The sequence below is a fragment of the Cavia porcellus genome, unplaced genomic scaffold (assembly GCF_034190915.1).
Source record: "Cavia porcellus strain 051 isolate PalLab524CR breed Dunkin Hartley unplaced genomic scaffold, mCavPor4.1 scaffold_5, whole genome shotgun sequence".
Classification (NCBI taxonomy): domain Eukaryota; kingdom Metazoa; phylum Chordata; class Mammalia; order Rodentia; family Caviidae; genus Cavia; species Cavia porcellus.
This window is the reverse complement of record NW_026947488.1, coordinates 22579842-22593979: the sequence shown is the minus strand read 5'-3', so window position 1 is coordinate 22593979 and position 14138 is coordinate 22579842. Positions and strand designations below refer to the sequence as shown.

The 14138-nt window shown below is 43.4% G+C and overlaps 1 protein-coding gene across 3 annotated transcripts in view; it reads left to right on the top strand.

Annotated features, from left to right (window-relative positions):
* The window catches only part of Ppp1r16b (protein phosphatase 1 regulatory subunit 16B), a 92764-nt gene that overhangs the window by 24605 nt on the left and 54021 nt on the right, over positions 1-14138 (top strand). For all 3 annotated transcript variants that reach the window (XM_003467654.5, XM_063248354.1, XM_005002770.4), the window contains exon 2: positions 1679-2027. In XM_003467654.5, coding sequence (XP_003467702.1) covers positions 1778-2027 — 250 coding nt within the window. In that variant the 5' untranslated portion in view covers positions 1679-1777. The remainder of the gene's footprint in view (positions 1-1678; positions 2028-14138) is intronic.

Genomic DNA, 14138 nt, shown 5'->3' with positions numbered 1-14138 from the left:
CCTTGCTTCAAACAAAACAAAACAAACAAAAAACCCCCTCACTTCCTTTTTAGGAAGGGCGGGGGCAACAGAGGAAAAAGGAGATTACAGTGGCTTCCTGAAGCCCAGGGTTATTTGGATCTCTTTTAAGAAAACAGGCATTTCCGCAGCTGCAGAGATGTCCTCTCCGGTGCCTGTCTTTCCCTGCTACCCAACAAGTATTGGCCAGCCCTGCCAGTCCTACAGCTCTCTCTCCCTGCTCTTCCTCCTCCAAGCTTCTTTCTTTTTGCTATTAAGTGTGCAGAATTTTGACCAGCTCATTTGATTCCTTGATGACCTTGTAAATTCTAGAAGACAACAGTACATTTTGCAGATGGGAAAACAGGCTTGGAGACGTTCTGTAGATTGTCCTAAGACCCCTTTCTTTTGCACCTGTGCTGGCATGAAAATCGATTGGCATAAGACTGAAATTCTGCTGACCTCATGTTGTTTGCGACTCATGAGAAGAAGAGGTGTATTTTCTTTCTTCCCCTTCTCTTTTAAAGGATAACCAAAGAGGGAAGGTTCAGCTGAGCCTGTCTAGATTGCAGTAGTTGGCAATTATTAAACTTTTTGGTATTGGGTCTACTTTATGTTTTTAAAGTGAGGATTCCAAAGAGTTTTTATAAATTTTTATCCATCAATATTTATCACATTGTAAATGAACACTCAGATATTTTAAAAATAGCATTAATTCCTTTAAAAATAATAAAGCTGGTGTATGTGACCAGGAAAGAATAACTTTCCAAACAACAGCAGACATTAGTGAGGAAAGTGTCACTGTTTTAATTTTTGCAAATTCCTTTACATCTACACTTAATCTGCATGGTGTCACATGTCATGTAGCTTTGGGAACCACTGAACACTTGTGAGATAATGAGAATGGAAAAGTTTAATAATATTTTACTTAGTCTACCTATGCAAATGGTTTTGACCTTGTGGACTTATTGAAAGAGTCTCAGGGATTCCCCATAGGGTTCCCAGCTTACGCTGTGAGAACCCTTGCAGTAGTATATTATTTCCTCTGGTTTCTTTCTGATTCTGTCTCTCCTGTCTCTGTACTAACCTGCATCCAACAATGAGCAGAGCAAAACAGGCTTTTGCAGAAGTGTTGGGTATTCATATTTCTGAGGACTCAGCTTCTATTTGGATGCTTGCATGGTCCCCAGATTTTCAGGGTTCTGCAACCCCCATCGTGGTCAGTCTCCAGGTGGTACTCTAGTTCTGATGCCTAAATCCTCAAAGTCTGATGTAAGTTGGAAGGACGTGGTTCCTGTTAGGTGCTTGTGGCTGGAAAGGCAGATAAGTACGGTTGTCTCAGAGCTTCCTGGAGTAACAGGTTTTCTGTCCCTGCTAGGTATCCAGTATGGCAATCGCTGGAAACCTGGCTGTTGTGTACTCAGAATGTGGTTCGTGCGATTGAGAAAAGGAGTCATGTTATTTTATTTTAATTAGTTTAAATCCAAATGTCCACATGGCCGCCCCTGCGTCTTCGCCCCCACAGCCAGACCTTGTCAATACTTGGCAGGCTCCTGTCCCAGAAGCAGTGGAAAGAAACTCTCGAAAGGTTTTTGAACGCGGGTGGTGAAGTGACACCGTCTGATCTGTGTTTTTGAGCCTAACCAACATGTCACTTTGTGTTTCTCTCCCTATGACACAGGCCCCACCATGAGGCCCCAGCCCTTTGGGTGCCCGCGCGTGCCCCTGGCCCCGGGCGCACCGTGCTAGCCCCACCAGGGCTTGGGGACCCGCGGTGGCCATGGCCAGCCACGTGGACCTGCTGACCGAGCTGCAGCTGCTGGAGAAGGTGCCCACGCTGGAGCGGCTGCGCGCCGCACAGAAGCGCCGGGCCCAGCAGCTGAAGAAGTGGGCGCAGTATGAGCAGGACCTGCAGCACCGCAAGCGCAAGCACGAGCGGAAGCGCAGCGCTGGTGGCCGCCGCAAGAAGGTGTCCTTCGAGGCCAGCGTGGCCCTGCTGGAGGCGTCGCTGCGCAACGATGCCGAGGAAGGTAAGTGACCCGGCCTCTTCAGAGTATGGAATCCGGGCCTCCGCGGCAGAGGCGGGGCCGGGGACTCTGTGCAGCCTCCCAAGGGAAGGCAGCATTGCCTGTCTTGGGCTTCACAAGTGGATTTTCCCACAAAAATGTTTCTCAGACTTTTTCGTTGTTAGAAACAGGGATTCTAGCCTTTGGCTAACGAGTACCATAATAATTTCCCTTCCTTCACACAAGTATTTACTGACAACCTACTTCCTGTGCGTTGCTATTCTAGATGGAGTAGGAACAAGAGGACTGATTTCTCCCCTCCAAGAGCTAGATGTTCCTAGGACCTTGCGTTTCTTAAGCCCTTCCTCCGGGCTCGCCTGGAGCTCTGCATACCCTTCTGGTTTCACTGGTCTCCCCTGCAGCACATACTGTGTTGCAGGTGGTGAAGAACACAGACCTTGACGCTGGGCATCCTAGGTCTGGCTAGTACCTGGCAGTAGACAAGTCATTTCACTCCTTGTGTTTGGTTTTCACCTCTGTAAAATGAACTTAACAGAATCTGGTGTAAGGGCTGCTGTGAACATTAAATTAGAAAATACTTGTAAAGTTCACTTGGACATAGCCCCTCATGCTAAGTGGTTATGAAAGTTTTATGTATGATGTATGTAACTTTTATTTCATTAGATTGGTATAGTATAGTTTAGTATAGTACAATCTAGTTTATATTAGCATAGGATGTCAATAAAGCCTGGAAATATAGACAAGTATGCATACTCAGTTGACTAGGACATTTTCTCTCTATAAGTGAGTAAATAAATGTAAACATGTTTGCATTCGTATCATCTGCTTCGAGACTGTATGGATTTCTATCCTTTTATTTTATTGTTTTATATTATTATTAGGGTCCTATGATCCAGATATCACCATACTCAAGAGCCACATCTGATAACACCCATTTTATAAATGGGGGAACTGAGACCCAGAATGGTTTGGAACTTTGGCCGAGGTGGCAGGGCAGGATGACAAACCCCAGGACCTAAGCTTTAGTCACTGCCCCACGGCTTTGCTAGTTTACCTAACATTGCATGGTGGTTCCATGACCTGACCCAGGTCTCTTGCTCTGGTTGTGTTCTGAGTGGTCACACATGTCATTGTAACTGGGCTTTGTGCACATGTCCTTTGATACCCTTAGCAGCTTCTGTTTACTCCCTGGATGCCAAAGCCTGACTGGCTGTTCCTGGAGATACCTCACACATTTCCTGAGCCCTTACTTGTCTTCCAGGGGCTGTGGTAAAACAGTCAGAGGAAGGACTGAGGGGTGGTGGCACTTACAACACAGAAGGGTGTTGAGTTTTACAGCTCAAGCATTCTTACCCCAGAACTCTGAAATATGAAATATTCCACCGCTGGAACCAGAGAGCCAGCTGTCACCACAGATAGAAAATTCCACATCTGACTGTGCATATTGAATAGCAGTCAAAATACAGATGTGCTGGAACTACTGTATAGGGACCTACAGATTGTGTGTACAAGGTGTGAAGTGTAAGACAACTACACGTTTAGCCTTGGGTTCCATCTCTGAGATATCTCATTGAGTATATGCAAATATTTCAAACTCTTAAGCAGAATCCAAAAAATAAAGCTTTTCTAGTCTCAAGCATTTTGGATAAGGGACTCTCAACCTCTACAAACACAATTCCATTTTCATCCTGGGGACCTGGAGTCTAGAACACGAGCAGAGGTGCATCCCTAGAACCGCTTGGCTGCAAACAGCTCAGTTGAGTGCCAGGGTGAGCAGCCCCCAGGAGGCATGAAGTCTCAGGCTCGGGGACATGGCCTTGAGGCTCCTTCCCACGTGTGCTCTACGGATGACATGGCAGCGCGTCCCACTCAGTGGGTGGCTCATCATGTTGTCTAATTTTTTGATGGAGAGATTGGCTCATCAGCTCTTCTCTCCCCACTCATCGTTTACTCCCTTCTTACCTGATGAAGCCCCCTTCCCCTTCCAAGGGGTGTCTCAGGGGCTCTGTGAGCCGGCTGTGTGGCATCTCCCCTCAGTGACTGTCATGTCTGCTGATTAAAAAGAACACTGATCTTGAAGTTCAAGGATCAGTTGTCCCACCCCACAGTCACTCTTACCTGTGACCCCAAGCAGTTTGTTTCTCCTCTCTGGTCCACTTTCTCAGATGTGTAAAATGGCATCTTGAATGCTTGCCGGTGTGGCAGTATTGGAAAAAATCCAGCATGTGACAGTTCTTTAAAAGTAACCCAAGCTGGACATGGTGGAGCAGCCTGTAATCCCAGAACTTGGGAGGCTGAGGCAGAAGTATTGCTGTGAGTCTCAGGCAAGCCTTGGCTACAAAGTGAATTTAAGGTCAACATGAACTTCATAGTGAGACCTTGCCTCAGAAAGATAACAAAAAGATTAAAAGCAAAAATAAGTTACCCAGACCCCTGTATCAGTACAGTGGTAATTTAAACACATTTTTTCTTTGCATTTTTTGCAGGCTATAATGTTTTGGTGAATTCAAATATACACAAACATAATCTTCTTCTAAAAATCAGGCATGCCTATACTCCCAGCTACTTGAAAGGTTAAGGCAGGAGGATTACAAATTCCAGGATAGCCTGGGCAACTTGGCAAGACCCAGTCTCAAACCAGAAAAAGGCTAGAGGTGCAGCTTACTAGAAGAAACACTTGCCTCCCAGATGCAAGATCTTGGGTTTGGTCCCCAGAAACACACACACACACACACACACACACACACACACACACACACGCACAGCCTCTCACACATGCATCAAACAACATATGTACAAAGCAATGGGTCTTAGTTCCTTTCTTTCTTCCTCCTATAATCATGTTATATGTGATGTGTTTCCTTCCAGGCATTTGCTCATTTATCTATGTATTTGTGAACTTGGAGAAATATAGAGCTAATTTTTTTTCCTCTTTTCTTCTTGCAAACTTTTACATAAGTGATGACATCTTGGAATTCTGGATATATTATTCTGAATTTTTTTTTCTTTTCTCTCTGAAGTGTGTGTTGGAAACTTTTTTTTTTTTTTGGTACCAGGGCTCGAGCTCACAACCTTGCACTTGCCAGGTGAGCACTTACGCCACTGAGCTAAATCTCTAGCATGTTGGAAATATTTTTATGTGCAGTGCAATAGATTTGCCTTGTTCATTTTCACTACTATGTAGTACTCTGTAGTATGGTTTCACCAGAATATTTGCTTTAGTTTCTTATTGATGGCTGTGGAGATGTTTCTGGTAATTTCTGCTTTGACATCGTGAATGTTTTGTATACATACACATATGGTTGTTTAGGACAGAGTAGGAAAATGGAAGAGCTGGATTAAGAGTATTACATTTCAGTGAGAAAAATGCAGACCCCATGGGATGTGCACTGGCCCTGGGAACAGTCAGGTGAGAATGGTAGGGCCAGAGCCCTGTGCTCTGTGGTGTGCTGGTGGCAGGGTGGGGTGAAAAATGCCCCTGGGGTCCACGGTTGGCTGTGGGGATGGTGGGTGAGGCTGCCATCAGTCAGCTCTTGATCTTGCTGGGTTGTGCTCCACTTCCTGGCAGCATGACAGCCCGCTGGCTGGGAACAGCTTCTGCTGGCTGATGGAGCTGGTGTTTGGGAGGCTGCTGGGGTGTTAGATCACAATGGGGTGGGAGTGTGGGGGCAGCTCCTCCGCACCCTTGAGCTCATAGCATCCTCTGAGTCAACCTTCCTCACCTGCCAGTGGAATGTGACTTTTTCCCCTGAGAGGCGGCATTGGGGAACTCACTGAATTTCCTTTTCGGGCCCTGCATTGCCCTTAGACTAGTGTCATGGATCTCAGACCTTCCTGAGACCTGCCTCCACTGCTCCTGGTCATCTTCCTATAGGTCAGCCAACTTGGGCCCCTCCAGGATCCTCTCATGCATGCCCTCATTTGCGGGGTTCCCTCTATCTGAAGCACTCTTTCTCCTTTAATTTTTCAGCTTTGGGTCCAGAGTAACCTCTGGGAAGCCTCTGAGCCTTTTCTGCTCCCATTTTGTCACTAGTTAGAGCAGAAAACCCATAACTGGTATTTAGTGAGAGACAAGGTTGGCCCAGGAGCACAGATTGCAGTGTGTCCTCTCAGATTCAAATTCCAGCTCGACTGTTTCCTAGTTGTGCATTTGCAGGGAAAGAAGTTACTTAACTCCTTGGTGCCTCAATTTCCCTATCTAGAAAGATGAGGAGCAATATAGCTGTCTTGTAAAGTTGTGGAGGGGTTGAGTTGAGTTGGTAAATGATGAAATGGTATGATAAAAACTGGGCAAGTTATATAAATTGTTGTGCCTACATTCTCTATTATTCTACATTTACATAATCTCTTATTATTATGTATTCTGATTGTCATCTTCATGATTATTTATCAGGTGCTGACTCTGTACCAGGCACTGCTTTCTATATGTTAGCTCAGTTAATCTTCACAGCAACCCTGTGAGGTTACATAGAAAAGTCAAACTCCATTTTAAAAAAATAGCTCGGGGGTTTAATTTACATATCATAACATTTGCCTATTTTAAGGGTACAACCCGGTGGTTTTCAGCTAATTTACACAACTGTGCCTTCTCCAGTTTTCCAGTGTTTTTATATGAAGAAACTTCTTGCCAATGTACAATCATTCAAGGGTCCAAGCCCCAGCCCCAGCCCCAGGCAATCACTAATCTAGTTTTTGCCACTCTGTGTGTGTCTCTGCTCGGTTTCATTTACATCAGATCAAGTGACACATGATCTTGTGCGATTGGCTTCTTTGCTTTAGAGTAACATTTTAAGGCTTCTCCCAGGCTGTCATACATGAATGCTTGTTTCTTTTTACTGCGTAGATGTGCCACACTTGGTCCCTCCGTTCACCTTGGGTGCGCATTGCCATGCTTGGCTATGGTGAATGGTGCTGCTGAGAACTGACGTGTGCGGGTCCTTGCGTGGATATTCTCATCCCTCCTTGATGGTCACCCCAGAGTAGAATTGCTGGGTCACATGGTACATTTCTGCTTGACTTCTAAAGAAAAGATTGAATGCTTTTCTAAGTTGGCTGAACTGTGTCATGTTCTCAGACCTGTTTTTACACACGGTGGGTTGAAAGCTCAGAAAGGGTGAGACACTGCCAAGGTCTTGCAGGAATTAGGGGGCAGAATCAGGACTCCAGCTCACATAAGCAGTTTCTGAAGCCCTAGCTTTTAACTACTAGTCAGTCCAGACACTTCCTGCCTCTGGTTTTCTCTAGGAAACAAGAGAACTTCTCAGTGGTTCTGATCTGTATATCTTTCTGGCTGTTTGGACCCAGGGGTTACTGCTGACCTCAGGCCCTTGGTTTTGGGGACCCTGGAGAAGCCCTTTATCTCTCTGCCTTCACATCTTTTTTGGGCCTCAGTAACCCAGCCTCTTTTGAAACCACTGATGTATGTTATTAGATGTATTTTCTCAGAATGTGTATGGTTTTCTGTATGGAAACTCTGTTGATGTTAAAAAGAATGAGTGATTCTCTGTACTCTAAATTTAACTTGTGTTATTCTCATGGTAAAGGTTTTCAAACTTTTTTTTTAAGCAGTGGAAAGTTTTCTTTAATTGAAGTATTAAGCAGAAACCCAGAGCTGTATGTAAAGCAGATGAAGGAGCCCTTCTGGCTTCATTGGCTGTGGGGTGTTGAGCCTCTCCATTCAGCCTCTTTGGACCTCTCCCACGCCAAGGCCATGGTGGACACCTGGGCTCTGAATCCTCTAAGGAAATGGCTCTGACTTTCACTTTTGGAAAGGGAAACTCCTCTTTTTATATAAAAATAACATTTCCTTGTAGAAAAATTTGAAAGTGTAGAATATGTGACATTACGAAGACAAAATTACCCACACTGTTATTGAACACCAACAGCTATTGTGATATTATTTTTATCATTGAAACAAACAGCGTTTCACAGGGGATGATTTGAGGAAAGTTTAACACAGGGACAATTTGCAAAGAGCTTAGGGGGTGCTGGCTTTCAAGTTTTCTGTCCCCTCGTGACAGTGTTTTGCAGTGTTAGGAATCAAACTCAGAACTTTCTACATGCCAGGCAAGTGTGCTACCATTGAACTGCATCCCAATCCTGCTCTTGTTCTTAGAGCTTCTGTACTTTCTGAGAACTCTAAGAGTTTTTGTTTAACAGGGCTCTATTGGTGTTTATTGGATTATAAATTAAAACTAATTAAACATTTATTCATTTATTCAATCAGGACAGTAAACTCATTATTTATTAATTATTGCTACATAGCAGATGAACTCAAAAGTAAAACAGTAAATAGTTACAGTTTCACAAGATTTCCATGGCTGAGGAGTCCAGGAGAAGCTTAGCTGGGTGGTTCAAGTTCAGAATCTTTCCAAGTGGTTTTAACCCCATGGTTTCTTTGGTGGGTAGAAGATCCCTTTCCAAATGGGTACACTCACATGGCTCCTGGCAGAAGGCCTGAGTTCCATGCCATGTGAGCTGCTCTGTTAGGCTGCTTGAGCATCCTCTCAACATGGCAGGTGGCTGTTTTGAGAAGGAATGATCCAAGAGACAGAGAAAGCCGCTACACCCCTTTGACCTTGGGGATCATATACCACCCCTTCCACTGTATTCTAACTCCTTAGAAATGATTCACTCAGGCCAGGTCACACTCAAGGGGAGGGGAAGTAAGCTCCATTTCTTGAAAGAGGAGGAATTTGTGAACTGTTTTACAACCACCACATTAATGTAAGTATTTTTTTTTGATGAAAAATATTGTTTTTGAAAGCAAAATAATAATAATAATAATAATAATAATAATGAGGAAAATCACCCTTGTTTTATACTTTTGAAAATCTTTTACCTGCTTTTGCACTCAGTCTATTGTGATCTGTTATTTTAGTTCAAATAAATGAAGAAAATCTTACCTCCTACAGATGTGTATTTGAAAAGGGAAGAAGTAATTGATTTTTTTAGATAGTTGTGGATATTCCTTGATGCTATATCTAAACTATCAAGTGGTAACTTTTTACAGGTTAATCACAATGTAGACTCTAAGGCCATTTTGATGTTTAATTTTTCTTACTCTGGGGCTGGGGATTTCGCTCAGCGGCATAAGCGCCTGCCTTGCAAGCAGGCAGTCGTGAGTTCGATCCCCGGTACCGATAAAAAAAAAAAAGACAAAAAAATTTTTTTTTCTTACTCTGTTACGTTAAAATCCATGATCTGCTTTGCATTTTGAATGGCACTTTACCCATGCAAACTTTTAAAGATCATATATTAGTCTGTTAGAAAATACTGGCTCACTGCATTCTAAGTGGCAGAACATTTCACTATATAATAGAATTTGAACACCACTCTCCTCAGAAGATGCTCCAAGAACTGGGAAACTATAAGCTCATGATGGCTGTCCACATGTGTGAAATTTAGATTTTTGGCTGGAGATGTAGCTTAGTGGTACAACATGTGCTTAGCATGAGCAAGGCTTTGGGTTTGTTGCCTAGCACACACACACAAAAATGTGAAAATATTAAAACATTCAAATTTGTGTTTAAAAGTTCAGATCATATTTTTGGCAGCAAATTCTTTTTCTTGTCTTTTTTTTTCCTACTTTTTTTTTTTTTTTTTTGAGACAGTCTTGCTAAATTAATCTGATTGGCCTTCAATTTGTGATCTTCTATGTCAGCCTGCAGAGTGGCTAGGATTTTAGGAATGTGCCACCATGCTTGGCTGCTGTCAGTTTTGAGAGGATCCCTTTGTTCCTTTTAGAGAACACTTCTTGTAGTAAAAACAGTGTTTTGTGAGAGAGGAGGCCAGCCTAGCACACCATTTAAGCAGTTACTCCCGTCACGCACATTGAGATGCTGATCATCCTTCGTGTGTCTTTCTCTTCTTGTCACACATTGTAGTAAAAGAAAGTGTACTCAAGTGCTGATATCTAATAAAATTACTCCACTTAACTGCTTCATCAGGTGATTGTTGATTACCTCCACGTTTAAAACAGTGGAGGATGCATTGACTGCTGGTGCAGCTGGCTGCCACTGGGCTGAATCCCTTAAACTGATAGTAATTTTACCCAACACTGCTTTCGTGCCATCATGCAAATGTCAACACAGTGAAGAATGCAAATAACGTTTATCGTTCGTATGAAAATAGTTTGCCCTCCTGAATGCCCTGATAGTGTCTCCAGGACCCATTCAAAAACTACTCTCTCATGGGAAGCAATCAGGACTGGCAGAATATCCTGAGGCAGCAGAAGTGGGGAGCTGGTATTACCCTGGGGCCCGGGGGCCAAGGGAAGCTGTGCACTGGGCCTGAAGCGGGTGCTCTGCGGAGGGGAGCAGTGGCTTCCGCTTCATCTCTCTTCTGCTGATGTTCCATTCTGAGCCCAATGAGAGTGCAGAATATGAGGAAGCCTTTGCGAGGTCCATGAGTGTGTGGGTGGGTGGGTAGGGGTGTTCCCTAGCGCAGAGAAGAGGGATCTGGAAGGTCAGATGGGACATGTGATAACCACCCAGATGTCTTCACCTCTGTCAGTCGCTGCACAGAGTGTGTGTATTTAAAACACAGCTTTACTCCTAACATTCACTTGTCAGTTCCACAACAGAGATCTACTTCAGAGAACCTACACATTATCATGGTATAACCGAGACTGAGGTGAGCAGCCACTATGAAAGCCACAGTGTCAGGGACAGGATCTCTGAGGTGATTTGGGCTGGGCTTGAACGTGGAGGCATCTGGAAGAAAGGTCTAAAGGGCCCATTATGGGAATGGACTTGGAATTTTTGAAGATGAAGAGAAGGGAAGACAGGAAGGTGGGACGTAAGAGGTGTGTTGGGGAAGAGCATCGTGGCTCATGGAGACTGGATGTGACACTTGGGGCATCGTAGGCACACAACTGCAATCTTCCCAAAGTCAAAGGAGTACAGAGATCATCTGGGAAGCAAGGATGCATAGAGCTAGGGGGCTGAGGCAAGGGAAAGCCCCGCGGAACCTCAGTAAGTGCACACACAGCCAAGAAACAGAGAGTAAAGCGTGAAGAATCATCTGCCAGACCTGGAATCCAGATATTCGGGAGGCTGAAGCAGGAGGATTGTGAGTTTGAGGCCAGCCTGGCCAATTTAGCAAGACGCTGTCTCAAAATAAAATATACAAAAAAAAAAAAAAAAAAAAGAGCTAGAGACATAGTTTTGTGGTGGCCTCAACACCATGACTGAAAAAACAATCATCCAACAGGGAGGTAGAAAGGAACCTGTGATGGCAGGGGGCCTCAGAAGCAGAAGGGCAGATGGGTTTCTAGAAGGAAAGGCTATTGTGTGAATCAAGTATTGTGTCCTTATTAAATCTTTGGAAAAGAATCTTTAATGATGTTTTCATCTACCCCTGTCTGGATGGACCATAATTCAGGCACCCACCCCCCTACTATTGCATTTTGAGATTCTTCCCAAGTTTTGCTACTATAAATTGCGCTTTTGTGAGTGTCACTGCCTAAAAGCGTTTAGCCACAGCTTTAATTATTTACTCGTGGTAGATTCCTACAAGCTCACTGGATGCCAGGATGTAAACACCTATAAGGTTTCAATCTAAACCACACATCTGGTCTCCAGAAAGACTGTGTCGGCAGTGTGTGCCAGGCCTGCTCACCACTTCCTTCCACACCAGCTCTGGGTGACGGCAGCAAAAACACATTTCATTTGGTTGATAGATTTAATATAGAGAGAATAGGTTTTGTTTGTTTGGTTGTGTGTGTGTGTGTGTGTGTGTGTGTGTGTGTGTGTGCACATGCAAGCGTGCTGTGGTTTGACCCCAGGGCCTCTTGATTGCTTGGCCAGTGTTCTAGTGCTGAGCACTCTCTCCCTTCCTTGTTTGTTTGTTTTTTTTCTTTTTGAGACAAGGTCTCGCTATGCAGTTCAGACTGGCCTTAGGCTCACTTTGTAGTCCAGGCTGGTCTCGAATTTGCAGTGATCCTCCTGCCTCAGCCTCTCCAGTGCTGGGATTATAGGAGTGTGCCACCACTCCCGACTTTTTTCTCCTCCCTTTTTAAAAATTTGAGATGGTGGGGGTGTTGCTGAGTTGCCCAGGATAATCTCAAATTTGGGATCCTCCTGCCTCAGTCTTGAACATAGATTGGATTATAGATGTGAGCCACCATGCCCATTTTGGAGAATATTCTTGTTTTAATTTGCATAAAATGAAGATGTTTAAGGTTGACTAGTGCTTCATAAGCTTACTGGTCAGTCATCTCTCTCTGAGTTGTCAGTTTTTCAACTTGTGTGTGGGGTTGTTTTCCATCTTTCTCGCATTGAGTTTAATGATTGTATCTTTTTGTGTGTGTGAGAAGAGAGTCAGTGATGTCCACCCTGTGCTGCACGTATAGTTCATGTATCTTTAGCAGAAAGTGTCTGTGCTTGTGGTTCACATTTTATTTACAGTAGTTTTCTATGTCTTTGGTTTATTTTTAGGTAATCAAATCTAGTAATATTTGCTTCCTTCCCCCAACTTATTGAGTTCTTAGCTTTTATCCCTCTAAAACTGGGATCAAAAAACTATACTAGGTATAAGTGAAAAAGATAGTTAATATTTAAATTCTTAATATTTTATTATGGTAGGAGGCAGATTGCCACTATGTCCTCTCAGAATGCCCACTCTGCTTCAAATGCCTGCATCCCAATATTCTCGCCACTTTCTGAAGCAGCTCTGGAAGCCTTTTGTGTCTCCAGCTGCACTGCTGTGGCTGCCTCAGAGTCCTCAGTGTCAGTTCAAAATCTTTACCTTTCATGGTCACTTTGATTTTGAGAAGTCGTACAGTGCCAAAACCAGTGAAGAAGGTGGATGCGGGCTAAGCAGAATGTTTGTATAGCCTGCCTTTCCGCTGGATGGCACTGCGGCAGTGTCCATTCTATTACTGATCATGTCTCATATAGGGACTAACAAAAGAGAACCTCCAGAACTGCTTCAGAAAGTGGCAAGAACATTGGGTGTGTTTAAAGTGAGGGGGTGGTATTCTGAAGAGGATTAATGGCAATATGTCCTTTACTGGAATAAATTTTTTTTAAAAAATGCAAACATTCACCATATATTTTGATCACCAAATATATTTAATTGTTTTAGCTTGAAGGTCAAATCTTACTACCTTTTTTTTTTTTTTTTTTTTGGTCTTTTGAGACAAGGTCTTGCTATATAGCTCCGGCTGGCCTTGAACTCGAGGCAGTCCTCTTGCCTTCACCTGCTGAGTACTGGGATTACTGGCAGGTACCACCATGCCTGGCTACTGTCTGGTTTTGTTTCTTTGTCTGTCTTTTTGAGACAGGCTCTTGTTATGCAGTTCAGGCTGGCCTTGAGCTCTCAATTCACCTGCCTCAGCCTCCCAAGTGCTGGGATTACAGGTGTGTGTCACCATACCCGGCTACTATCTGGTTTTTGTTTTTTTTTTTTTTGTTTGTTTGTTTGTTGTGTGTCTTTTTGCTTTTTATCCATACCAGGGATCGAACTCACAACTACCTGCTTGCAAGGCAGGCGCTTATGCTGCTGAGCTAAATCCCTAGCCCCTACTATCTGTTTTTGTAAACAAAATTTTTGTAACATAGATACACTCAGTCATTTATAGATTGTCTATGGCTACTTTTACTATAATGGCAGAGGTTTTGTAACATAAATCGTATGACCTGCAAGAGTGAAAATATTATCTCTTTTGTCCTTTTTGGAAAAGTTTGTCTACTCTTGTTCTTAGGTTTCCTCATCTAGCAATGTCTTTTAATCTGTGTCTTCCTCTAGATCTTCTGGCCTTACCTAAGTAAGTTATATGATGCTACCCTCATACGCTAAAGCCTTTTCTAAGAAGAAAGGTGATTCTGTGTCAGACAGTCTGTTTCTGTGCCAGTTATACATTATTTTAATCCTGTAGCTTTTTGTTGTGGTGCAGTGTATGACAATGTATGACCAGTCCTTCCTCATGTTGCTCTTTTTCAAATACCCTTGGCTATTTTTGACTGTTCATATAATATTTAGGACTATTTATCCAGTTTTCCTCCAAACTTTAGAAATTTGGAGGTATTGATGTTTATTATAAAAAAACTATAAACTAATTTGAACCAATTACCTTTATCATAATAAACTGTTCTAGGCAGGCACATGGAC